Raw genomic sequence first — 27242 nt, forward strand, 5'->3', positions numbered from 1 at the left:
ACAGAAAAACAAACAGGGACATAATCTGCATTGATATAATGCTTCGGTTTGCTGAGATTGTGGGATCATATGGCTAAAGTTTGGAGGACTGGAAGGAGGTGACTATGAACAAACTTTAACATACATGTGCTTGAGCACATATATACCTGTGTCAGAGGGTGAACAGGTGGCATAGGAGATTTTGAGGTAAACCCATAAAAGGCTGTGAATGTAAAAGTAAAAACCAGACAGCATATATAACAAAAAGTTATATATGGGCTCTCCCCAACATCCTCAGTGACCCCTGCATGTACAAGTAGAAATGTCATAATATACCTATTACTGTGTGCCAACTACGCTTCTCTCACTTACGCACCTCTCTGGATACACTCCGAGGCAAAGGGCATGAATAAGGCAGGTTATAACACATAACAAAAACATTTACCGCTCTGGACAAACAGAATTTCAACAGTATGGGTCAACACAAATATTTTTTCCAACACATAATAAGTTAAAAACATGTATACACAATAGAAATTACTTGGCTTCTTTTTAAAACCTATTCTTTCTGAGAGAGAAAAAAAAAGCTTATAGAAATTATATAAACTCTCCTCCCACCAAACGTGTAACAATAAAGAAAATCCCTTCTCCTTTAACGTCAAACCAAAAAAGGTAACAAGATGAAAACCTATTTATACACACTACTATGTACAAGTATTGAAATAAAAGAGTGATATTATATATTTACAAACACACGTCAGTCCCTGATCGATTAAGGCCAAAGTGCTGTAGATGCACGCGTCACCCACGTCACATGTAGGCCGCTGTTGCACTTAAGTGTTCCTCAGTTTGCAAAATGCAAAAGAAGCGGTTATAAAGTAATACTCAAGGCCTTTGCTCTAACATCGTTTGTCTTTCAAACATATAAAACTAAGCAAACTTTAGCATTAAGAAATACAACTAGCCCAAACCTCACCTTTTTCAGCAGTTTCTGGTTTCTGTTTTTTTTATACAAAAGCGAGATATTTTATATACATACAGTAGCACTAGAGTTCATATTTGAGTTCCAGTTTCAGGACAGCCATTACTGTAATGCCCTCTCATCCTGAGAGAGGATTTATAGGGAGTCTGGGTGATACTCTGCCAAGAAGTCCACTGGTAAACACAGATGAACGCAGGAAACTGGTGCACTGGAGCGGACAGTGTTGATCTCCTCTTGTACGAGTGGAACCACAGTGCCAGTGACGGGGGAGTCAGAGCATGCCGAAGCCCTCGCTGCCCTCACTGATGGCCAGCTTCAACATCTTGTGCAGCTCCTCATAGGAGTCGTACGTAGGGAGGCACAGCTGGTTAAAACTAGACGGAAAATTGGATTGAGTCAGCTAATGATTATGTCCTGATAGAGCATTTATATAAAATTCATACATCATGCTATGTGTAATGGAAAGATCTGCGGAACTCAACATTAAAACTATGGCAATATTCCACATTTTTCCTATTAACAAAACCGACAATTACTTTTTTGTAAGTATTTCCTAGCTTGATATAGCCTATTCTTCTGTGCCTTAAAGATCCATTGTTGTCCAAGAACTATTTACAATACATCAATGAGCCACTTCACTCCCTAAATTACCATTTGAATATCAATTATTCACATCGTGTTACACTGAATTTGTAAAGACACTTTTCTCACATGCCTTTGGTGAATGAAGAATCCAACAGCGAACACTGCTTAATGAATTCAAGTAAAGGGGGTCTGCATTTAACAACAGCAAAACTATATCAAAACATATGTTTACAAACGCTATAATTCAAGTCTCATTTATCCAGTCGAGCGGTCAGTGCTTCCTTAACACGTGAAATTGTGCTAAAACTGTGACCATTTAAAACACTTTCACATAAACAGTGTTGTCTGAATTTGAACTCTACTCAATGAAATGCATGAGCAGAGTACAAATGCACACGCTTGCCAAGGTGCGCTTCTCCTATGCAGGAGTGTTATTGGTTTTGGGAAGTACTGAGCATGACTGGATAAATGAGACTTGGATTCAATAGTTAACCCAATGTCCAACTGGAAAGGTCATTAGTCACAAAGATTTCATTGGTCGCTTTGTCGCAGAAAAAAACAAAATAAATCCAAGCCCATATGACTGGACCATGTGGGAATTTAATTTGAAAGGACAGACACAGGAAGTGACAACAACAAGCACAATCATTACTGCTTTGCCGACAGCGTCATTAACAGGCGGCTCGCTCAGTGTGTGACGTGCACTTGTAGATAAAATATAGGCCTATATTAATTAAGGTTCATCAGTACAGTTTTGTATTTCTCTGTAATGTAGCACAGTGTTAACAATGTTACTGATACTATTCTTTCTCAGACTTTGAACTCAAGCCATTGTGTTGCCCCACCCAAAATATATAATTTAATAATTACATTAGCATCGTAAACATGCGGGCTACTAGTCGGCTACTGGCCCTAAATGACGACTATTGGTTGACTAGGAAAATTCTTGGTCGGAGGGCAGCCCTATGTATGTGTTGTGTAACAGTTTTGGAATGGATGTTCTGATATAGTTTTGCTACATTTTACTTAAATTCATCAAGACTGTCAGCTGTTTTTGGATTCTTCGTTCACTGCGGAGGCATGGTGCTAAAGAAAAGTCAGGGGTTCACCAAAGCCAACAGGATACCTTATCCTGGAACCATGAATGTCTATGCAAAATGTTTTATGCCAATCCACCTAGTAGATGTGGAGATATTCCACCAGAAAAATTTAAACTTAGACCTGCTATTGAGGCTAGAAAAAAGTCAGCCATCATCAAAACAGTATGAGTCATCATCTGGGGATCATAGACGTCTGCACACAAAATCTGGGTGGACCAGTCGACCCATAAACAAGCAGACGTAATGACACTGCAAAGCCTCAAGTCTCGATCTGCCTGCGCTTTCATACTCACCACGTGTGTGCAGTGGGCAAGGTGCTGTGTGTGGGGGCAGCGATGATCTGGAAGGAGGGGCAAAGGGTGTTGAATCCCCCAGGGGGAAGCTGAGAGGAGCCAGTGGTGAACTGAAGCAGACGGGCCAGCTCCTCCTGCGTGAAGCTGGAAACCACAGCCCAGAACCACTTCATCACCTGTGGCAAGAGACAATCAACATGCTCAGACATTTTGATCAGTGACCTGCTGTTGACTGAAAACTGAAAATTTCCATGACATACTTTCTCTCTGAAGTGCCACGATCCTCCAACAATCACAGCGTGGGCCTTGAAGTCCTGTACGTTTATATCACCGGTGCCACACATCAACAGCTGGAGAGATTAAAAGGAGAGCATATTATAATTACCCAGCGGTGTTTTGGAGATTAATAGGATTTTTATTATAAACATAACACATACCTCCAACTCGTTCTCATCGAATATGGCTAGCAGGTTTTCTGGAACCAGTTCATTCAAACCTGCAATTGATCAGGAAATTACACTAATTATGTGCACATTACCGGAGATCTCAAATGAGAGGAATTACCGACAGAAAGAAAATTGGCAGACTGCAGCTGTGCTAGTTCGCTCACCTTTCAGGAAGTGTTCCACCTCATCTCTTACCTGGCTGGCTAGTCTATACTGGGCCAGCAGGTTGAGATAATGCATCTTGTTTTCATTGGTAACAGCGATCTGAGCTCCCCCTGATATCAGCTCCACCACCTGCACGAGAACATGTGGATATAAATGTTAGACCACATGCATAAAGGAGCAAAACAGTACAAGATATTAAACAGTTTAAAATTCTATTATTGTGTGGGTGAAAGAAGAAATGGACAGTAAAGGTAAAATGGCAGACATATGTAAGTTATATGTAAGAGTAGGGTTGGGGCATATCAAATTTTTTCACACCGGTTTCATTTTCAGCCAGAAACCGGACCGGACTGGACCAAATTTTACCAATAGGTGTCGCACTTGGCTTAACAACTGCTCCTGAGTGGAACATAATGACACCTTGTCCTGATGTCTGACTATCACGTCAGAGTGCGCAACATCTGAGCATTGTCCACATTGAATCCTTTACATATGCACTTCTGTTATGTTCCACAAAACGAAAAACCACGTAGCTTTAAGCGCTGTGCTTGAGATCAGACTGGAGATGTACCCACTTAGAAGACGGGTGAGTAGCCTACTTAAAGTCTTCCTACATTTGTACTTTTTAAACAGAAAACACACGTTATATATTGTTACATTTACTGGAAACAATAATAATAATAATATAGCCAACAGCAAGTACCCTATGTTGTTATTAGTGATGGTCATTTACCTTACAAAATACTTTCAGCTCCCTGGCAATCTCCCTCCAGCCAGCTGCCATTTTTAGGTTTTTGTAGTGAAGCAAGAAGAATTAGTCCTTTCTTGTCCATTGTGACGCTTTCATAGCAAGCAATGAGTAAATCGAGACAGTGCGTCCAACAAAAGTTCAGCTCAGCACGGTGCATCACGTCCTTCATGGCCAGTTAGGACACCCCTTTTGTCGCTTTCAAATCCAAAATGTTGCCATATTGGCACAGTTGTAGCTTTCACGGAGCTGTCACCCCAAAAAACACTCTCTAGTGTCTAGTAAATATTAATCACATTGTCATGTTGCTTATTACTGATGCATTACCAGCAGGATTTAGCGCCTTGACACCGTCAGTACAGGCTGTTGATGTACGCTTTTTTAAAATTTGCCAGAACATGTCACAGTGACAAGTGTCGGTTCAGCTGGTTTGCATAAAATTAAACTGGTTTAAGCTCGAACACCAGACCAAAACTTGACCAAACTCTGTAAGAGGTCAGAAACTGTCTTGACTGGTAAAATCTATTTATACAGGTTTTACACTTGTTTGGCTGTCACACACTTTTTATCATTATAATAAGTGGGCAATTAATCTGACAGTACAGACATGCGTGTCTAATCAAAAAGAAGTAGGCTGAAGTCACCACAGGGAGTTACACAGCCAGTTATTGTCAAGTATTTCATAACTGAGCAACAAAGTTTAAAAAAGGACACGGATGCTAAACTCCACTTGTCCACCTTCATGTAAACTCACCACTCCCCCTCTTTAAGAAAAGGGCTTGCCAAACGAGCAATATGGTTTCTTTTGTTTGGTTTATTGCTCCTATCTCCTGTGAAATTACATCAGGGCTAAAAGGGGAGGTTCCTTTCCAAAGTGTTGCCTCACCTTCTCCAGCTGTCCTGACTTGCTGTACTTCTCCTCGGCAAACACCAAGTCCATTTCACTCACGTCATTGTTTAGGATGAAGCAGACTTTAGTTTTGTAGAACTCCTGGTCGTCCGTCTCGAAGTACTGTGTGTGGAAAATAAAACGAAAACACACAGGAAAATGATGTTTTTTAAATAAACATGGCACTTCATCTTCTCTGTGGAAGGATAAAAACATGATTGGGTCGGCTTTAGCTCTCGGCTTTGAAATCTTAGGAAGTTGGATAAACAGCAAAACACGCTGGCTTGTTCTCCATGAAATAAACCGTGCCAAGAAACAAATCAGGTTTCTTGGCTTTGTGAGGAATGTTAAAGGGATGAGACAGACCAGCTGACACTGGAGGGTAAACAATGAAAACATGACCTTCCAACGTCCAAGGAAAACGTCCTTTCTGTGGGAATGTACCGCGCTCCATACCTTGTAGTTCATCCTGAGGCCAATGATCTGGGCCAAGAAAGACCGTGTAAAGCGAGCTCGGACCAGCTGTTTGTAGGCTCCACCCAGAGCAGACTCGTACAGGCACTTCCCTACGACGCGACCTGCAAACTCATACATCTTCAGACGCAGGTGGGGTGGCCGGTCAGCGTTTGGGTGCACCTGGAATATGAAGATGAATGTGCTCTTATTCTTTTTAACTGCGTGAAGTTCAACAGAACACCAAGCATTTGTAAGTGGTTAAAAAGACTGACTTACCAGGCCCTGGTTGTTGTCGCTGAAGCGGGTGAACAGCTGGTTGGAGGTGTCAAAGAGGGTCTTACACACCAGCTCAAACCACTCCCTACGAGGCCCTCCCCAGTCCAGAGCTGCAGACAAATGTCAAAGGTATCAGGAGTATGGTCACCTTAATAAATTATTGTATAACTTTTGATTTCTGGCATTTTTGGTTTAATGATATACTATGCAGGGTTTTCCTAAAAAGAATGTACAGACTCGCACAGTAGTAATCCTTCTCAATCATCAATTATGACCCACTAGAGGTGTGTGGTGGTGTATTTTTCTGCAAAGACTCTGCCCTCTGCCTGTATTTTTTTTAATTTTCTGTGTTTGGGACATTTATGAGCATGTCCCCCCACAGCACTCAGGTGAGGTCGGGCTTTATAAAAAGGTAGCAACAAGGTGCCAGACCATAAGCAGCAAAGAGAAACCCACAGAATCAATGCAAAAACAGCAAGGCGAAACACCATATGAGAGTTAATATGGGACTGGCTTTTACTTTCAATTTTCCTGGCGAGCGTGTTAACAAATAGTAACCGGCAATCCTGCATAGCACAGCTTTAACTGTTTGCTGCAACAATACTTAACTATAACTCATAAACCTAAACACACACTAAAGACACCATAAAGCTCACGCCAATATATTCAAATGTTTTGTTTACCTTCCTCATCCTGAAACACGACCTCAAAGTTCTTACTCCATTCTGACACAGAGAAGTTCCTTGTAGCCTTCACGGACTGAGCAACGGAAAGAGAGAAAGATAAGTAAGAGTGTTACCACATTAGTGTTATGATTACATTACACACAGAAGGGCTCCACGACATGAGGAAAATATGTGATAACATTGTTGAATATTGCGATAAAAATATTACTTGCGATAAATATACAGATATTTAAGTGAACTCAGTTCTGCCTCTCTGCTGATTTCGGTATACTGCTAGAACACAACAAATTGCTTGTTGAATTAAAAAAAAAAAAACAAAGAAAATGATTTCCTTCTATTGAACAAATTGAACATTGCACTGAACACAGAAGGCACCAATAAAAAATAACAATATTAAGATTTTAAAGAGCAGTTTTCTATTTATACTCTCCTTCAATTAACTAAGGGTTGGGCAACCTGTGGCCCCAGAGCCATATAAAGCAGTAGTTCCCAATTCGTCCAGCCCCAGGATCCAGATTTCTCTTTTGTCGTTAGTACAAGGTCCACACAGTTTAATACATTCAGCGTCATACATGCATTTTGCCATGTTGTTGAGCTAGTTTGCTGTCTCTGTCAAGTAGGCCTCCATTAGTCACTCACTCTACAGCAGGAAACAGCACTTTAAAATAAAAGCTCTGCGCCAGAAATTCACTCTACTTAAAAATAAAGTGTGTTTTTTACAAACTTGACCCACTTTTGGACTGCGACACACCAATTGGGAAAAAATTCAGCTATCCGAAAACATAATGCCTCCGCCTACGGCTATCACCGGCATGGAGGCATAAAAAGGAAAAGTCTCTGAGGAATTAGCAAATGTAATAACGTATGGATATAGATGTGTTTGTTTTCACTGCCACCACGGCACAGATAAAGTACCAAATAATCATAAATGGCCGACTGCAGAGTAGCTACCTTATGGTAAAACATATATAGTAGTAAAAGTTGCTGACTCCTCATTTAAGTAAAGAGAAATCCCTTATGCAACATTGCAGCCCTTTGCGATGTGTGTTTCTTGCCAAGTTGACATCACTATGACAATAAAAAAACAATATGTGGTGCAGCCCTGATGCTCGGCTTATGAAACAGCTTTATAATGCAGCAAAGCAGCACTCACTGAGTCCAGAATGGAGTGTCGGGTGATTTTTAGGCAGGTCTTGGTGCGAGGTCTCTTAGAGTGGATGTGCCTGAGTTCACGTTGAAAGAAGTTCACCTTGTCTTGGAACGTTTCAGAGCCACCTGCGAACAATACCGTCAAATTACTGCTACGATCTCCATAAAAACATCATCCACTAAGTGCAGCTAGAGGCAACAGTAATTACGTTAGAGCGAAACAAACCAATGTTCTTGTGCAGGAAGCGAATGAAGGTGGCGGCCATGATGTTCCTGTCTTTGCAGCTGAGCTCCACAGGTGGCTGTATCCCATCATCCACCACTAGAGTTAGGTACTTGTGAACTGGGTCAGGACCGTAATAGGTAAACTGAACAGAGAGCAGAAGGTTGCTGTAAGATTGTCACACTAAATCAAAGTGGCTTGCTCTTTAGGGTTTTCTGACATCACTTCTGCTTACCTTCGTTCCTGGACATACTCGAAAGGTGAAAAGGCGCCACGGAATTATTTTCAGGTAGAACTCCTTCACGGATAGTTGCTGTTTGACATAGAAGTCTGAGTCAGTCATCTTACATTAACACATGTTGAGTTCTACCCTCTCAAATACAAGATCTCATACTTCCTTATATTCAGAAACGCTTACATGCTAGCAACGTACCTTTGGCGATATGTAACAGTAGACCTTTTTTGGTTTCTTGACCTTCTCAGGTTGTCCCTCCACAGGAGAGTCGTGCTCGTCCTCCTCTTCTCCCATGGAGGGCCTCCTCTGGGGAGCCAGCAAAGAGGAGGCTGGTAACTGCCATGAGGAACTGTAGTTCCCATTGCTGTAAAGGTACGCCTCAAAGTAGATACTGATGCCTGGAGTGGACACATTCTTCTCCACACAGGCCTTCTCATTCTCTGTGAAATGCAATGAGAACATGAGTATCAGGTTTTGAAAACACAGGCTAACATGCCAAAAATGTATCATGCATTTCATGGGCAATTTCTGCTTTAGTGGTGTGTTTTTCTTCAGCGTGTAAAGGCAGCTCACCACTGAGAACAATAATGTCAAATTCCCCGTTGCTGAGCGGTTGATCCTTGTAGGAGATTCGGCCCCTGAAACAGCCCGTCTTCCTCAGAGTCAGTCTCAGCAGAACCTGGCACTGCTGCTTGTTGAGTGACACTGACTTACTGTAATACTCCTCCAGACTGTCATCATCCACTGTGCCCAGCTGCAGAATAGAAGACTTAAAATGAATCCCAGCTCAGAACCTGTTCTGCTACGATGTAAAACTAGTGGACTGTGCAATTGGGAACAGAAGGGTGAAAAGAAACGCTGGCTTCCACTTTTGCAGACATAATCAAGAAGCAAATCTTCAAATTACAGCATAATGGATAATAGAAAGGGGGTTTGTTCCCTTACAGAGTGCACATGGACGCTGTAGTTGGCTTCGTCTGTGAGGGATGTGGAGTTACTGGTGGGGTTTCCGTACTCGTCCCTGGGCTCGATCTGCAAAGTGTGCTGCTGGCCGTTTGTTAGCACCAGGGTGGAGAAATGGTAGGCTATCTTGGTTTTGGATGGGACGACTGTACCTGAAGTGAAGAAAAGAACAGAAAAATAAACAATCAGCAACAGAAATGTATCAAATTAAAAATTACACAATACTAAAATTATGGGTTGGATCAAAAACACACACAGAAATAATACCTGGCTGAAATATCTTGTAATAAGGGCTGTAGGCCACGTTGAGGCCACCCAGCTTGACAGCAACTTCATAGCGTCCAGCCTTACGCACTGTGAAGGCCACTTTGACTACATTGGACTCTGGTTCTTGCAGAACTTCCTGTGTAACAGGGATGTCCAGAGCCAATTCAATGTGGGTGATGTTGACCCTCAGCCCAACAGGCCGGTGGGCCGGGAAAGGCTGGCCATTCTTGTAGAACAGCTGAGGAGACAGGAACACAAAAGGTGCATAATTTAATACAGAGACCACACAAGTAAATGTAACCTTTCTTAAAGGCATATTACACACTGCAAATGAACATTTGTGAATCAGCTACTCACTTCTTGTTACACTGAATTCATGAAGAAAGCCTTGTTCTTCTTGCATGATGAACAGAGAATCCAAAAACTGAGAAAATTCTTGATGAATTGAAGTAAATGGGGTCCACATTTAAAAGCAGCAAAACAATATCAAACCATCCATTTACTCTCATACAATTCATGCAGAATACCCAAGTCTCATTTATCTAGTCATGTACTCAGTACTTAAGAAGCAGCCCTTTGCATGGGGAACTGAACAAGAAGTGAAACTTCTCTATGCTCTCTTTAAAGCCAGACTCTATTAACAAAAGATATTTCTACCTTACTGAGCAGCACAGCCGCTGATCTACTGCTGCGTTGATCAGTTAGTGTGTTTGTGTTATTGTGTGGCTTTGTTGAATCTTAACTAACCCTTTAAAACACCAAAGTCACACAATTTGACAGACAAACGACCAATCAAGGCAACATTGCGGTAGACCAGCTTCTCCAGTGTTCAGCGAGGTAAAATTACAGCTTTTGTCAAAGCAGTGTGGCTGTTACGAGAGCGTAGATAAGTTTCACTTTTTGTCCAGTCCCCGTCAGAGAGCTTATGAGCTTATACTGAGCATATGACTTCATGACTGATACTTGGATTATAGTTCATGAGCTGCGTTAGAGGTTGTAGACAGATGTTTTGATATAATTTTGCTGTTGTTTAAGGCAAAACCCCTTTACTTCAAGTTATTAAGAATCTTCTTTGTTTTTCTCGCATACTTCTGGTAAGGTTTTTTTTTTTTTTTCATAAATTCAGTGTAACATGGTGTGAGTGATATGCTTGACACTTCTGCATGCATAAGCCACTTGTTAAAAGTCATTTAGACAAGAAACAAGAGGTACAGTGCATCTTTAGCTCACATAAGGAATAAATTATCACCTGGACTCTGAAGCTCATAGTCTGCCCCACTTCCTGCGGTTCCTTCCAATCCCAAGACACCTTGCAGGAACGTGGGTCCAGGTAGTTTCCCCGGACATAGTCATAGATGCTGCGGTCGCCGCGTCGCCCTGGATCCTCATTCTGCAGGAAGCTGACCACCCGCGCTGCAAGCTCACAGAGGAACTTGATGGTGAAGACAAACGCTATGATGGAAACAGTAATTCCACCTGCCGCGAGAAAGGAAGCAGCACAGGAGTTATTGGAACATGTGGTTGTAATAAATGTATTTATTTAGTTTTCAAAAAAATTGGTTTACCACTAAAACAGAGCTTAAAGTTTGACAAAGGTTTTATAGGACCAAGACTTTAAAACAAATTCCTTAGGCTATACGAAAACTACAAAGCAACTAGTAAAACCAGTAGTGCCACTTCACAGTGCCTGAAGGAAGACAAAGAATGAGTCACATAGCAGCAAAGCCAGGACCTGCCTGTAAGGCCAAACCCCAATCCCAAACAGCTGACACAGGACTCACCAATCACGTAAAACATGAGGTCCCTTATCAAGAAGCACAGCGCCACAGTACAGCCAAATATGAGAGCTCCCGCTGAAAGACAATTCGACATTGTACCAGTGAATAAATAAAATGAAGACAATGCACACTTCCTGCTCTGAGCCTGCAGGTTTCAACTGTTTCATGAATACATAACCACAGGCTTGATGACACTTTATTCTACATGTTCCTCTGTGAAATGAAGCAACAACAAATGCCAAGAAATGGCGTGATCCAAGTCGCCAGTTTAAAACTTTGGTATGGATTATTAAATCCATACCAAGGGCAAGAATACAAATGTAACAAGTGCTGATGGTTGTGTATTAGAAATGCTTTACAGTGAATTGTATATTTATTTTTACATCATTCTATATTTATTTTAAACAGGAAGGAATGGGGTGTCTTTATCAGAGAGATAAAGAAAAACAAACAGATGTTGGGCTGTACACAGAGATGAAGCAACACTCAACTTCTCCATTACAACACTTGAGCTCCACTCAAATGATATGTTGCTCGTGTAGCAACACTTGTGAAAACACTTAGCAACTCCTACAAACAGTACAATCCATCTTATGTTTACGTCTTCTATGTAAATGCCTCTTAATACTCTGCAGCTGTGGACAGCAAGCCAAAGCAAAACCAGTCAAAGGCAGAGAATGAGGATGAGCTCACCAACTGTCCACTTTTCATTCAGACGCCTCACTGTAAGGCTGTGCACCAGCCGGATCTCGTAGTCCTGGTCACGACTCCCCCTGGAGTTCTGGAGGATCTTGATGCCTGTGGACAACTTAATGTAGTCTTCGTAGTAGTAACCCCAGGCAGCTAGAGACAGCTGCAGCTGACTGTCAAACTGAGACAGATCATCCAGATTCATACAACCCAAGGTCTTCAGTCTGCAGCGGAGAAACAAAAGTGAAAGTATATGAAGTAGATCACTGACATGAATGGTAGGGATGCTTATTACTTTGAAAGTACAGCCTTTAGAAATACAACTCTACCATGACTGCTACACGTGTCTATTGACGAAGACCGCTGACTGCACACAACAGGTTGTCCCGCACACAAAGCAAACAATAGTTTTTGTGAAACTCTGTACAAGGGCAAGGTCAATCTTATCTGTTAGACTTGTTAGTTATATCAACAGGGAGGGGTAAGGCGGTGCGGCATGTTGCATGTTGCCTTACCAAAAGACAACATATTACAGCCCTAAAGTTTATTGCATGGGAAGGTCTCGATAAACACAGCAGAGGTGAATGCTTGGCAGACAAACGGTCGTAAAACTGAACCATAAACTCCGATTGAAAAGCTACTACCACTACAACATAGTATACTAGCAGTATTAACACATACTTGAATGGCTAAAAAAAGGCAAACGTTTTTTAATTTGAAAACACATATTCCATTCAAGGTGTCAAACTCATAACGTTGTACAAAAAACTTAAGTTCCTCTGGCAACAAGACATTTGAGTTGCTTTCTTCATCTAATAGCAGTTCTGTGGATGTTTATCTACCTAATCTTACAGTGATAATGAAAAAAGTAATCCCCTTTTTTTGTCTTTTATTCTAGTATATAACGACTCTGACTCCTAATTACACAATTTCTCTGAGAAGCAATGAAAGGCTTATGTGAGCAACTTCAACTTCCCTGTTTACAAATTATTATTTTTAGACAACAACAGAATTCAAAAATGATCTTCTGCTACTACACAGTTAGTCACTGAATAAAAGCTTTGCTGTAATTATGTCGTCAATAAAGGTTTAAAGGGTGGCAGCAACAGCATGACAGTCATGACCTTCAGAAATGTGACACTGTGTCCATTTATAAAGATCAAAGAGTTTTCCTCATGACTATGACATGACTATAATGCATTTGAGAGACACAGCCAGCCAGCATCAAGAAACACTTCAACTGACTTTCAAAAGCCTGAGGCAACATTTTGATAAAGCAGTAACTAGCCTAGTTATCATAGCCGGTTTTGACTGCATCAACAGAGTGCGCCCGACACACATACACAAACACCTGCATTGCTGCAGGGTCTCACACAATCAGTCTCTAAAGAATACTTTTTACTGCAGTGACCCTCTGAAACACTGCAGCTTCCACAGCTCAGTGTCAGCAAACTCAGCCGGCCATGAATGGAGAGGCTGCCCTCAAGTGGACATACATCAACACAGCCTGTGTTAACCAGCACAAAACATAACTATAACCACTTCAAGACATTATAAACTATGCTGGGAAGAATCTACATATCTGACATGCCAACAAGGAATTGTTTCTGAAAAAGGAAAGCTGCTTTTGACTATTTGCCAGGTTGGTGCTAATGTTAACATTAAGGCCATTCATTGCTTACGTATGGTAATAGTGCTCCAGGTTCTGGGAGCAAAGCCACTCCTGGAAGGCAAAGTCTCGGAGCAGCTGGATGTGGGCCTCTGCAATTTCCCTCCAGCGCTGCTGTTCCTTCACCACCTCTTCCAGACGACTCAATACACTCAGACTCAGTTCCTCCAGTGTCTGTACATCTGGATGACACATGAACAGCACATGAAAATCCCCAATCACACACTGGCCAACAAATCAGCACCAGTAATGCCTCAGCACGGGCTTAAATACTCATTAAAGTCTAGTATAATGAGTATTTAAGCCTGTGCTGATTGGCCGTGCATGCCATGTGCATCTCATAAGCCTGAATATTCAGTGTTCGAAACAAAAAAAAATGACTAAGGGTCATAACAATAAGCAACACAGTCTCCTTGCATTAAAGCCCTCTAAGTCCAGTTAAACATGACACTTATCCTTGGTATTTCTGCAAAAGCTCTGAGAGGTGCTGGATAAGCTTATGGTTAGCAAAAACATCCTACATGATAAAGTTTCAAGTAATATTAACCAGTCTTGCAGAGGTGTCCTCTTTGTGCAGGTCACTGAAGATACACATGCTTACCTCAGCTTGAATTAGACCATCAACCTAAGTTCTCAGATATAATGGTCATGTAAATCTCACATGAAGATGACTGTAAGCCACTGACCTTCAAACAAGTGCCTGTATTGAGAGAGGCTATGTCCTTGGAGCCATTCCTCAATCTGACTCTCTTTTCCTTTCTTCCAGCGCACTTCCCAGAAGAAGATCCACGACACTGAGCAGAAGAGGAAGGTCAGGAAGAAGCGGCGGTCCATCAGACCATCTTTCAGCCTTCACTCAGACCCCTCCGTGCTCAAAGAGAAACTGCCACAGGCCAGGGGGGCTAGACAAGTTTCCTACAATTGGAGAGAGACTGCTTAGGCTCATAACAGCTGTACCAAAATACAGAACAAAAAGCTTTAGTTTCCCACAAATGAATTCTAACGAGGGGCACTGGTCAAACAGATGCCTAAGAGCTTTACAATAAACAGCACTGCCAAGAAAGCATGAATATTTAAGTGTCACCTTGGAGAAGTGTTGGCTGATGGGAGAATAACATTACATGTAATCCACAGCACTGAAATATGCATGAACATCTTGGCAAAAGAATGCTCATAACACTCTCACCATCCTTTGTTTAGCCAGGACAATCAATAAACATCAACAAAACAGGGCAATTACAGTGTTAAGAAACTCCAAATCCAATCCAACAACAACAGTCCAGATGATGGTGATGGCACAGATAATGATGAGCTGTGTAGACGTGCTAGCTCAGGTGTCAAAGCGTTTCCAAATGTCACCCGCTGCCAGTTATAAACAGATAGCTAATATAACCTTTACAAACAGTCAGCTTTGGTTAACTTTGCTGGGCAGTTGTCTGAATGGAGTTTCGAAAACAAGTAAACACCAGCAGCGGGACACAAACAGGCTAAACGCAATATCATCAATTCTCTCCGCTCTATTGTCACCTGGAGCGCTAGGTAAAGCTGGAGGCTAACAACTGTTAGCATCGTGTCGATAAACTGCTATAGTAGCGTTTAGTTGACAAGCGAACGACAGCACAAAGCTAACGGCTAGCCAAGTTAGCCAACAATGTCAGCGTATTATCAGAGAGCTCGTCGCCGTCCGGTGGCGGTTATCAAGATGCACGACACAACACGTTCATAACACACCGTTTGCAATTGCGCAGCTACACAAAGCAAAGCTGCAAATGTAGAAATGTTGTTAATCTATGCTGCATCTACCTTCGTCTGTTGGGCATTAGCTTAGCAACCGGAAAATGCGCAGAAATTGTGTCGCTTATTGATTACGTCACCAGCAATCGCGTCCATACACGAGGGGAAGGGGAGCGAATTTTACACAGCTACTCAGCTCTGTGGTCTCAAATTTAAACCATGGTATGTAATTTTTAACTGTTACGACTGTCTCTCTTATTGCTATCCGTTAAAGTATGCTATTGTGTGTAACTGTTATTAATAATTTGGCGTTGAAGCTTTTTGACAGGCAAGTGACTGAGCTACATTAGCTAACGTTAGCCTAGCATCTAAAATGAAGTAAGCTCACAACTTCAGCTGTTGATAGGAAAGCTGTAAGTTAGATATATACATTGACATCTATCAATCTAAAGATCTTGGTCACAACATTATTGAACTTCAGTTGGCAATGACTCCATAAAAAGTTGCAATGTATGTAGCTTGTGTTCAGTGTTATGCTAATGAATTCAGTGGTTGTTTTGTAATCACTGTAGCTATACATGCTAACTCAACTGCCTGTCTTAAGAACTGCTTCAAAAATAACAATAACAACAACGTTCAGATTGTTTTTATGATTTAACGTTAGTTGCTATTTTGTTTAATGAAAAGAGAGGTTTTGTTGTTAGCCTAGACTCAAACCTTCCACTAGTAATATTCCAATAACCAATATTTGTGTGTTTTAATTTGTTAAATCAAGGGGAAGCAGAAAACAAGGAAGTTTGCTGCAATGAAGAGAATGATCAATCTGAAAGACAACAGACTGTGAGTTTTCTTATGTCTTCTGTTTTCTAGACAAAGTCACCCTGGCTTTAGCCATCTTGTTCATAAACTCTGTCCATCTCATTAATCCAGCTAAGTCTCATACAAATTCCAGAAAAAGAAAAGGAAAACAATAATATTTATGCGTGGATCATAAAGGTAACGCCTTGTTTGTTTTGTAGAAAAGAGAAAGACCGTGCCAAAGCAAAAGAGAAAAAGAAGAAAGATCCCTCAGCGCTTAAGGAGAGAGAAGTGTAAGTCTGACACACAAAAATTTGAAGAAGTTGATGAAGTACCTGTGGTAGATGGCTCCTTAACTTGATTTCTTTTAAATTTTTGTGCAGGACAAAGTACCCATCATGCCTCTTCTTCCAGTACAACACTCAGCTGGGTCCACCATACCACATTCTTGTCGACACCAATTTCATCAACTTCTCCATCAAGGCCAAACTAGACATCGTTCAGTCTATGATGGATTGTCTGTACGCAAAATGTAAGTAGACCTCTGTTGCAAAGTGGTTAATAACAATGAGATAGTAATTTTTTTCACATTCAATTAGGATATATAATGATGCATTTTTTTTTTCCTCTGCTATTTTGTCCAATCCAGGCATCCCGTGTATCACAGACTGTGTGATGGCTGAGATAGAAAAGCTTGGAATGAAGTACAGAGTCGCACTCAGGTACAAGCTGCTGAATATAATGTGGCACTTAGGACCTGAACTCATTCTGTTTATTCTTACGTTATTTGTCTAATCACTTTTTTTTTTGCTTGTCTTGTTTTTGCAGGATAGCCAAGGACCCAAGGTTTGATCGCCTGCCTTGCACACACAAGGGAACATATGCCGATGACTGTTTGGTCCAAAGGGTGACACAGGTAGTATGCCTTAATGTTCAGTTGCACTTACACATACATGTATTAAGATTTCAGTGTTGACTTCATGATGAACACCACAGCATGTTTGATAACAGGCCTTTTTCCACAGTAGAAATTTTGGCTTGTCACAGCAGAGGGCGCATGGGTGTAATTGATACATTTAAATTGTCAATTCATTTTAGTGGGTAAATGTATGTCATGTTTTGGTACTTAAGGTTTGATATCAATAACACAAATATATTTCCACAGCACAAGTGTTACATTGTGGCCACAGTGGACAGAGATCTTAAGAGAAGAATCAGGAAGATCCCCGGAGTACCCATCATGTACATCTCAAACCACAGGTAACAGAGCATTCCAACATTTGCTTTAAATATATGGCAGCTTTTTATGTGTGTGCTTTTGTAAAACTTTATCCTGGGCTTAATATCAGATTATTCGTCTTTCTTTTTTTTCATGCAGGTACAATATTGAACGGATGCCTGACGACTATGGTGCTCCAAGGTTTTAATATATCTACAACTGAGCTGGACCTGTAAATACACAAAGTTTCCTGTTTAATATTATTTTCCTTTTATGCATATAAAAAACATTGTGAGATTTTGTAGTTTGGTTTGGTGAGGGTGGGTGTGTTGATTTAACTGCAAATTACTTTAAGTTTTGTTCTTATTAAAGAAATTTGTTACAAGAATAAATGAGTTGTTGCAATGCTAATGTCTTCAGTCTCCAGTTTTTCCAAGAGCCCAAACACGTAGAGGCTTTTCTTTTTTGAGCAAGATGCAGATTTGCTATTGGAAAGATGTCTTAGAGCAATTTCAGGTTCATATTTTTACACAGTTGTGGCTCTCTTCTTAATGACCTTGTTTTAAGATCTTTAATTTAAGTACAGTGGAAATCTGATTATTGCTTTTTTCCTAACAATGCAGGTAAGATGAGATGTACAATGGAAAACATAAGCAGGGGTTAACAGGGTGTCTGCAGGTCATTAAAAAGTCTTTAATTCTACTTCATAAATATAAGGCCTTAGAAGTAATCAAATGATCTTAAATTTGAATTTGTGAGGTCTTGGCACACATTTCATTCATCCATCTTGTAATTTCTTTTTGTAAAAATGAGTTACTCTAAGCTCTTCTGTGTAAATTTCCACATTTCTGATGTTCCTAATCTGTAACATCACAAACCCACCACTGACCCTACTGTCTTTTTACTTTATACTTGAACTTAACCCAGGGGTGTCAAACTAATTTTAGTTCAGGGGCCACATACAGCCCAATATGATCTCAAGTGAGCTGGACCAGCGAAACCACTGCATAATAATCTATAAATAACAACCCTTTCAAATGTTTCCTTTTTTAGTGTAAAGAAGTACATTCTGAAAACGTTCATCCATTTACAAAACAAATAATAAATAGCCCACAATATCCTGAAAAAGTGCAAATTCAACCGTATGTCTCAGTTTTTCCACATTCAATCAGTCTACTACTCATTTTTATAACATGACTTTTCATAATTTTCCATTAAACCAGGTGAAATCATCCCCTGCCTTAGAGTCTGAAGTTTTGTCAGTGCCTCCTCAGCAGCAGGGTTCCTTCCATATTGTTTTAAGACAGAAATCTGATACAGATTCTTTTTTACTGAAGCTGCTGGTTGACAATATTTTACACAATGTTCAGTATCTTTAAATAGGAGTACAGAAAGTATTCATTGTCATTTCAGAGTGCTGTATTCTAGTCAGGGTGGAAAAGCCTCTGAGGCAGTATTTTACGTGCAGTATCACTGTTTAAACCTCTCAGCCTTCACAAGTGCATCAACATTAGGTGTGCAAACTCATCTAGATGGCTGGGTTGGACAGTTATGGCACCAGGGCAGTTTGTTTGACACCCCTGACTCAACCTGTCAGCAAAATTTAGATTAACTTAACTCACTCTAATAACCATATTCTTACATAAGGCCTACCTCTGCATAGTTACCTGCAATGTTTGCATAAAAAATATATGATTTGTCTTCAAAATTGTCATGAAAAGGTATTTTAAGCATTAAAATTAAGTGTCCTATACCTGTAGACATCCTGATTAAATATTACACCAGTATAATTTAGCCAGTTAATGACTAATTAAGTAACCTGTGACATGATTAGAAGCTGCTGGACTTTAAACTGATAGTAAAAACAATACACTCTCTGGCATCTACTGTAAATAAGATCAATTGTAACATGTCTATTTCCATTACAGTTTTATTTTTTCATTTTGTCTGAAATAAATTACTCTTTTCCCTGCCACCACAGAGCCAAGTACTACATTATTAGATTAGTAAATTTAAATGTAACTCAAAAATGGTGCGTTTTGAGACTGTTAATAACCAAAAGCACTTAAATGTGGCAGACGGATCTCAGATTAACGCATTACGGAGAGCACCTGAATGCAGCATTTGTCACGCCTGAGATCATCCGCTGTGTACGGAGCATGCGCAGTACACGGAGGTCTGGGAGTGTCTGAGCGGCTCGTTGGACGTGAATCCAACCCGCAGTCGCTGAACCCAGGAGCATCTGCTGCATGAACAATGAACCGGCTCCTCTAGAAGGAGGTGATTCGGTGAAACGGAGATGAAATGGACGTTTGAGGAGAGTCGAGGTGATGGGATTGTACAGCAGCAGTGATTTCTGCGGGATATCTGTGGTGTGAATGACCTCTAACGGTGCAGAGAATTAGTAATTTCTAAGACTTTGTTGTCTGCAGAGTCAATCCTCTTAACGTGCTGTGATAGCGGCACATAGGCGGGCTGCTGTTGCCTTGTTGATGAACTTTCACTGTATGGACATTAAAATAGGCTCCACATGTAAAGGCTACATTGGCTTAGTGTCTTAATTTATTTATTTACATGTGTATGTGATAAGTGAATGGCCTATAGTCTGCTAGGTTTGACCAAAGAGCTGGATTGTCACAGCAAAGTCATCCTTTATCCCAAAAAGGATTTTCTTTTCATACTTCACTGGTGAAATCACTGATGCTCCAACTCCAGGGGTGAGTTTGACCACAGCTGATCACCTTTAGATTTAAGGCTCTACTGCATTGACATTTTCTTGAGATATTTGTGGCACAAGCTGCTTGATGTCATGAGTCGGCCATCTGTTGTGGAAACCTATTTAAACCTGCAAGCAGATTAAACAGTGAAAGGTCCAAGGCATCACTCTGGACGTTTCTAGTCGGCTTCCTGCTGGTGGAGGAAGAGGAGGAGGGATGCTGAGGGCCACCGTGGGCTCACTGGAGCAGAGAGATGAGGAGCAGGAGGACGAAGGGGAGGAAGAGCTGAGGGATGGAGGGGTGCCTTTCTATGTGAACAGAGGAGGCCTTCCGGTGGATGAGGAGACTTGGGAGAGGATGTGGCGCCATGTGGCTCGAATACACCCCAACGGTGAAGCTTTGGGGAAGGAGATCCGGGGTGTCACTGACCTGCCCAAGGTAAAGCATCTGATAATGTAAAGCTGCAGCTGGTTACACATGGCAGGAGTAACAGGTGCACGTCACACTATGCTGGAGACACTTACACATGGTGGAGGAACAATTAGCACCCATGTGTTGTGGGAAAATGTTGAGTTACAGTGTTACTATGCAGTCACACATGACTTACAGATGTGCCACGAAATCAGCTTGAAAAATAAATGACCATACTTTTTGACTGGTGGTTAAAGAGGAAATAAGATGCTCTTGCCAGTTGGCTGAATAGAGAAGAGCACAAAGAGGTCACACACATTCTCCAGCCGCCATGAATATTGGGATTGTACACTTGTAATGCAGTTGTTTGGATGCTCTGTCCCACAGATTCCAATACCGAGTGTGCCTACATACCAACCTACCACCACTATCCCACAGCGCCTGGAAGCCATACAGAAATACATCAGGGAATTGCAGTATCCTTTGACTAAGTTTGTACGACTAACTGGTTAGTACGGCAATAACTAATGAGTGTATTTAAATGCTTTTGCCAACATGCCATTTATAGTCAGACAGATATATTTTGATCCTACGTAAAGAGGAACATCACCCACATTAAGTATTCCAGTATGTTATTTCTGTGACTCAGGAAAGTTGAATCAATATCTGTGAACATGAGCTGCTCTCTCTCAGAGCCAGGAACCAGAGAAGTTACTCTCAAACTTGAGATGTCATAGAGCAGGAGTCAGCAACCTTTACCATCAGAAGAGCTAGTTTTGGAGCTGCAATACATATTTGTACCTCAAAGTGACGGCAGCACAGCCCATTTTAATCTAAATTAGCCTATAAGCATTTCTAATAGGTGTAAATGAGCATTTTTTAATATGTTTTACCGCAAAGTAGCTAGATTATTTATGATTATTTGGTACTTAAACTTTTTAAATATGATTTCTTTTTTGGGATTTGGAATCAATAGGTATTCTCACTAAGGAGACACATTGCCATTGCTACTGACATTTGGCAATTTGGAGAAGGCGCCAGGCTGTAGATGTGTGACGCACATAGTTGTCGAGATGTTAAAACATTTTGTGTATCAGCTACTCCTTTATACAATTGGAAAATGCAAGAATTGTTTTAGGGCTACAGCAATGATAAATCAAAATAATTAAAATGTTAAAAAATAACTGCTATTCATTTCCATATAATTTTGTCAAAGCCACAGGGAGCCACTGGAGAAGGCCTGCGTGTGGCCCCTGAGCCCACAGCTTGCCCACTCCTGTCATAGAGTATAAAGTCTGGAGGTGGAGTCTCATTTCTAAACATTGCATACGCACAAACTGAGGCCTGGAAGACGAGCACGCCACCTCCAACGCAACAGTTGTGATGCATTAAAACAGACTTGACGGGAGAAACTTTGACCCATGCTTACGAACATTTTGGAGCCGGGAAACTGGCGATGCAGATGGTGAGGTGGAAGCCTGATTGTAGAAATTGTTGAATATTTTTTGGTGCCGTGAAAATGTTGAAACAAAATGTACCCATATACTCAGAACCATTGGTGTAGTTGTAGTTGGGGAAGTGGGTGTACTACTGGGTAGATGGGTGGGTTACCAAGGAGACTGTGGGTAAGCTCTCCTATATATTCCAGTGGCTTTTTGGCTGATGGTTATGTTTACTATAAACAGGCAGAAAAAGAGGTGGGTATCACCCCTATACCTGCATCTATAATATCTTTCCTAATTCATTGTCTATGGAGCAGCTCCAGACTTTACACCGTATGACATCACAAACTTGAGATTTAGCGCTCTAGTTTTTGAGTTTGGAAGAGAGTTGTTTATGTTTACTAATATTTTTGGTCCCTCTTAAACCATAGAAATAAAATGTATGAATTTTGAAAATGTGCGTAGTTCCCCTTTAAGTGGGTGAACACAGTGTACAATCTACCTTTCATTAATCCCACTGACCCACTGTTTTGTCACACTTTTACAAATTAGGGCCAAACCTTAGAAGTAGGCCACCGTAGATACTCTGCTCTTTGCTAAGCTTGATTCCATTCCAAGACAAAATTCATCCATAATTAACCAACAACCTATGAATATCACAAAGTGCTACAAATGCTCGTCTCCTCTCCCTCACTGCATGCAGCAGAGTGTTCTCCCAAAGCAGTTTGCTCTGTGCTGGTGTGACCTTAACTGTGTCCTACAGGTACAATCACACGGGAACACAGTTTTTCGAAATCAAGAAGACCCGGCCTCTTACTGCGTAAGCGAAAATTTTGCCTTTCATCCAAGACATAGAGGTTTGTAGCAGCAGCTGATTTTTGTGTTGCTCATGCTCGATGTGTGTGGATCAGCTGTGTCTCCTCAGGGTTTTGTGAGTACAAACTAACGTCAGGCAGCAGCAGGAGGTCTGGAACACAATTTTCCTGACCTCGCTTTATTAGATTTAGTCGTGCAAATTTTATTTCCCCGGCCCATGGAAAATGTTTTTGTCAAAGAGCAGTGTGTGCATGTCATTTATAGTGCACACAGCTGTGTGTTATATCAAAGATGACCATTAAAAGTGTCTTGTTTCATTGTTGTGCACAGGTTGATGGACATTGCTAAAGAGATGACTCGGGAGGCCCTGCCAATCAAATGCCTGGAGGCGGTGATCTTGGGGATGTATCTTTATATGAGTAGATCATATTGTATAACATTATATATGCAGTGATGTCTTACAAATGTTGTGTATGTTTCATTGCAAACGTCCATTCCCTTGACCCACCGTCCTGCAGTTACCTCACCAACAGCATGCCAGGTGTGGAGCGCTTCCCGCTCAGCTTTCAGTCTCACTTCTCAGGGAACCACTTCCACCACATCGTGCTGGGAGTTCACAGTGGGGGGCGCTTCGGAGCGCTGGGCATCAGCCGAAGGGAGGACCTCATGTTCAAGCCCCTGGAGTTCCGGACACTGATGGACTTGGTGCAAGAATACGACGGAGCCTACAGGGGCTACTGGCACACCCTGCGCAAGGTCAGGATCGGCCAGTACGTGTCCCACGACCCTCACAGCGTTGAGCAGATAGAGTGGAAACATTCGATAATAGACGTGGACAAGCTGACCAAGGAGGAGCTGCGGAAGGAGCTGGAGAGGCACACTCGAGACATGAGGCTGAAGGTACGACACAGTGGTACAAGCTGATGGAACTGTTGCAGCATTAAACACAATGATGATAAATGTAATTTGTCCCGAGCAGAGCAGCTGCCCTGCTTAACTGCTTATTAGATTTCTTTTGACGTGCTGCATCTTCATGCACAGTGACACCGAGATGACCCGCTGTTTGAAGAGTGATTTCTCTCAAATGATGCTCTCTCATCACCTCTCATGCTAACATAATGAAGGCCGCCTTGATGCTGAGCTGTGTGTATAATAAAACTAATGTGATGGCTTGACTCTGCCCGCTGTGCTTCATGCATGGCTGGCTCAATCCATCAATAGCTGATCTTTTACAGCGAGTGCTCTGCACAAGCGCGTTAAAAATACAGATTTAAGCCACTGATACTGGACCTCGCCTTGTACAGCGAGGAAGCACAGCTGACTCACCTGTGTCTGGTGATTCTTAGGAGGATGTTCCTGTGTGTGTTTGCAGATAGGAAAGCCTGCACCACCCTCTCCCACCAAAGACAGGAGAAACAGCATGGGTTCACCCCTCAGAGGGCCGAGCAGCCCCATACGCAGGATCAGCCGTGTCGAGAGACGGTATGATTAATCATGTGTTCTTCCCTAAAAAATACAGCCACGTTAGTCATTAGCGTGAAATGTTTTAGTCAAAATATTTAGACTACAGGTGTCTTGTGATTTACAGCAAAGGAGAAGTAGTTTATGAGTTAGTCACAGTTTCCCTGTCATGTGAATAAAGCTCTTTTATGTTTGTGTTTTGTTGCAGTCCCTCCGGAGAGAAGAAGGTTTTGGATCAAAAGGCTGCTGCAGACATGAGCGGTTACCAGATCAGAGTCTGAAGGAGAATTTTTAGCTCGCTTGTAAAGTCACAAGGTACCACGCACTTGTTTCACGCGACCGCTGATTTACTGCAAGGCTATTCTTTGTACACTTTGGCCTATTCACGGGGATGCAATGTTGAATAGGTCACCAGCAACTTTTCCTTTACAAACAAACGCCTCATTCAGCTTCCCTCCATCTATGTTGTCAGAGGCTTTTTCTGGAGCAGTTACTGTGCATAGTAATTGGTGCTGGCAGCGTTCCCAAATGATAAAACGGGGACAGAAGTGTAGTACTTTGTAAACATTTTTAAATAACTGCGGAGTTTTGCGAACTCAACACAAGAAATATGACTTTCCCCTGACGCTGGGTGAGACTTCCACTCAGTGTAGATGTGCTACTGGACATATCATAGGTTTCTGTGGTTTTATTATGTTCAACAAAAGCTCTTAAGGCTTGTCTGCAATCTGTATCGTCGTACTGTAAGTGTGCAAATACATGTAATGTGATTTTAAATCCACTTAAGCTCTGCTGGGCAGCAACTTGCTTGTGTAGTAACTAGTTTGCAGACCACTACCCTTGTGCCTTGTATGAAAACTCAAAGAGAAGACTTTTTATATCCACTCCATTATTCTCATTGTCTAACTCAACACACAGCAGCGTAATCTCTGCTCTTCCAAAACACTGAAAGTGAGTGAAGTCAGATGTGTGAGGCAGTTTTTTGACATTTAATATCCTGATGCTAGCATGTTTAGCATGCTATTGAGACTGAATATGGACGGACGTTATTCTGGCTGCTGAATCTAAAGCAAGACAATTATCAAGGTGGCTCACAGCAACGCATCCGCATTTAATGTGGATGCAAAGTAACGACAAGTCGGTTTAAATGTACTGTATAACTGCTTTATGTGTACATCGTTCCTAACTTTTGTTTGTAGCAACTTTATCCAATGTTGAACTTGCCTTAAGTGGTCATGACTCCCGCTTAAGATAAGGTGTAAAGAGGTTTGTTTACAGCACTTTTATCTGCATTTTGTATTTTATTTTTTATCAGAAATTCTGTCATTTTATACTTCCGTCAGTGTTGGTGATCACCAGTCAGCCAATATTTACCACACACTGTTTTGAACATGTTGCCACAGCCAGCATTTTAATGTGTACAGTGGGTGTTGTCCATTTTTGTTTCAGTGCTCTGTAACACGATTGTTTTTGTACCAAGACTGTTGATTTACAGGATCACAATAAAAGGTCAAAGTGGCAACACAGTTTTGTTTTCGGATTCGACTTTGTGATAACTCATAATTGTGTATTTTATTACCTTGTCCTGATTTAAGCAGGCCTGGTCGAAAAATTCAGCGATTAATCAGTAAGCACGCTGCTATTAGTTGTCAGGCGGGCTGGGTGTCAGGCAGGGAATGGCGCCAGTTTTCTGTCCAATAGTTCAAACTGAGCACAGGGTGTCCTCAGCTGAAGGGCAGCTTCTGGCAACAAGGCAAATAACGATGAGGGCAGACTCGGGAGATCTCTTAACACTTCCTGTCAGGTTTACACAGAGGAAACTTAATGCCAATAAATCCATAAAATGGAAGCATAAGCCTCTGTGTGCAGCAAAACAGTAGATTAAAAAACACTCAGTAAAGCCAAGTGGGATGGTTTGTTCACCTTCTACATCTCAGAATATCTGGGAGGTAAAACTCTGCAAACAAAAGACTGAGACTGTTTGCCATTAGCAATCCGTTCGTCATATTGTTTAGGTGCAGCCAGCGTTTGCTGCAGTCATATAAATAATAGCTGTAGTGTGCTGGCACCATGTGTGGTCATGTTCCGTTTAATGGATCCCCAAGTGGGTGGATGTAAGTCCAGCACAGTAATCAGCTAATATGTCTTAATGGCAGCTGCATTCAGTAAAACCCAGTCAGCAAGGAACCACTTCTATGCATAGGCCAATAATGTAGCTCTAAAAGGCAGGTAAAATACTGTCATGTTACAAAGTACTACTGTAAAACCACATACAGGATTCTCACATTTTCATGGACAAAACTTAAAAACCCGTTTAGATCCTGCATCCATTCCACTGGACATAACTTTTCTAGGATATCTAGATCTATGATTACTGTTGTCTGACTCCACCCAAATGCAGACTTACTAGATAGGATGTCCATACGCCAATCACAGTGTTCCATATCATCCCAAGTGGACTGCAATAGAACATCACCTTTTTCAACAAGCATGATCGACTGTGGGGCAAGGAGGAAGCGCAAGGCACATTTTAATCTATTAATCATATTGTTGAAGTACATAATTTGTACTTAAACAATTTTTAAAGTAAACATGAGATGTTATTTTAGCTTTTACGCAGTATTTTTTCAAAGATGTCTGCTCATTGGAGGGGACAGGGGATCTAAATGTCACCGGGCAAAGAATAGGCAAGGCAGCTTTATTTATAGGGCACATTTCACTACAAAGGAACCTAATGTGCTTGACATGAAAGAAACATGAAAAAAACATCAAGCATATGCCACAAAAGGGCATTACGATGATCATGAATACATACCCTTAATACGTAAACACACTCACGCTGCCATTGATAGGTCTGAGAAGAGACGTGTTGAGATTCTTTGCCCATTGGCATGGACAGAAAAAATGGAACACATAAAGTATCCAAATCAAAAAAAAAAAAATGCTAATGACTTATGAATGCATTTTAAGTAGAAATCCACCATTACAATATTTGTTTGTGTGTTTGGAACATGTTTAGTTCTTATGTCCTTTAATACTTTTTGGACAAAACATGGAGGCCCAGC

General features: G+C 41.3%; 3 protein-coding genes and 1 long non-coding RNA gene across 5 annotated transcripts in view; 3 read left to right on the top strand and 1 right to left on the bottom strand.

The window, feature by feature from the left end:
- Positions 1–14478, top strand: part of LOC117267144 (uncharacterized) — a 28338-nt gene extending 13860 nt beyond the window's left edge. Inside the window, exon 3 of the long non-coding RNA XR_004502535.2 lies at positions 14346–14478. This is a non-coding gene — a long non-coding RNA (uncharacterized LOC117267144). The remainder of the gene's footprint in view (positions 1–14345) is intronic.
- On the bottom strand, positions 1093–14413 carry arel1 (apoptosis resistant E3 ubiquitin protein ligase 1). Of its 2 annotated transcripts, XM_033642841.2 has the most exons (21): positions 14266–14413; positions 13593–13761; positions 11914–12134; positions 11224–11295; positions 10692–10918; positions 9443–9680; positions 9158–9327; positions 8786–8966; positions 8411–8652; positions 8213–8290; positions 7981–8122; positions 7759–7880; positions 6603–6678; positions 5920–6029; positions 5644–5823; positions 5185–5310; positions 3550–3679; positions 3377–3435; positions 3200–3289; positions 2940–3115; positions 1093–1335 (listed from the first exon to the last, which is right to left on the bottom strand). In XM_033642841.2, exons 1-21 carry the CDS (start codon positions 14411–14413, stop codon positions 1233–1235), a joined length of 3060 nt encoding a protein of 1019 aa, XP_033498732.2. In that variant the 3' UTR covers positions 1093–1232. The 2 variants fall into 2 exon arrangements, with proteins under 2 accessions (XP_033498732.2, XP_033498733.2); XM_033642842.2 differs by lacking the exons at positions 13593–13761; positions 14266–14413 and adding an exon at positions 12240–12330.
- A 949-nt stretch (positions 14479–15427) lies between the features above and the next one.
- On the top strand, positions 15428–17741 carry fcf1 (FCF1 rRNA-processing protein). The gene is made up of 8 exons (XM_033642843.2): positions 15428–15535; positions 16089–16153; positions 16333–16404; positions 16495–16643; positions 16761–16833; positions 16940–17027; positions 17277–17371; positions 17490–17741. Exons 1-8 carry the CDS (start codon positions 15533–15535, stop codon positions 17536–17538), a joined length of 594 nt encoding a protein of 197 aa, XP_033498734.1. The 5' UTR covers positions 15428–15532; the 3' UTR covers positions 17539–17741.
- Positions 17742–20138: 2397 nt separating this feature from the next.
- Positions 20139–25703, top strand: vash1 (vasohibin 1). Its single transcript, XM_033642089.2, has 7 exons — positions 20139–20485; positions 20846–20934; positions 22664–22720; positions 23047–23121; positions 23235–23616; positions 24089–24198; positions 24386–25703. The coding sequence occupies exons 1-7, from the start codon at positions 20264–20266 to the stop codon at positions 24456–24458; spliced, it is 1008 nt and encodes a 335-aa protein (XP_033497980.1). The 5' UTR covers positions 20139–20263; the 3' UTR covers positions 24459–25703.
- The last annotated feature ends 1539 nt before the right edge of the window (positions 25704–27242 follow it).

This window comes from Epinephelus lanceolatus, chromosome 15 (assembly GCF_041903045.1).
Source record: "Epinephelus lanceolatus isolate andai-2023 chromosome 15, ASM4190304v1, whole genome shotgun sequence".
Lineage (NCBI taxonomy): Eukaryota > Metazoa > Chordata > Actinopteri > Perciformes > Serranidae > Epinephelus > Epinephelus lanceolatus.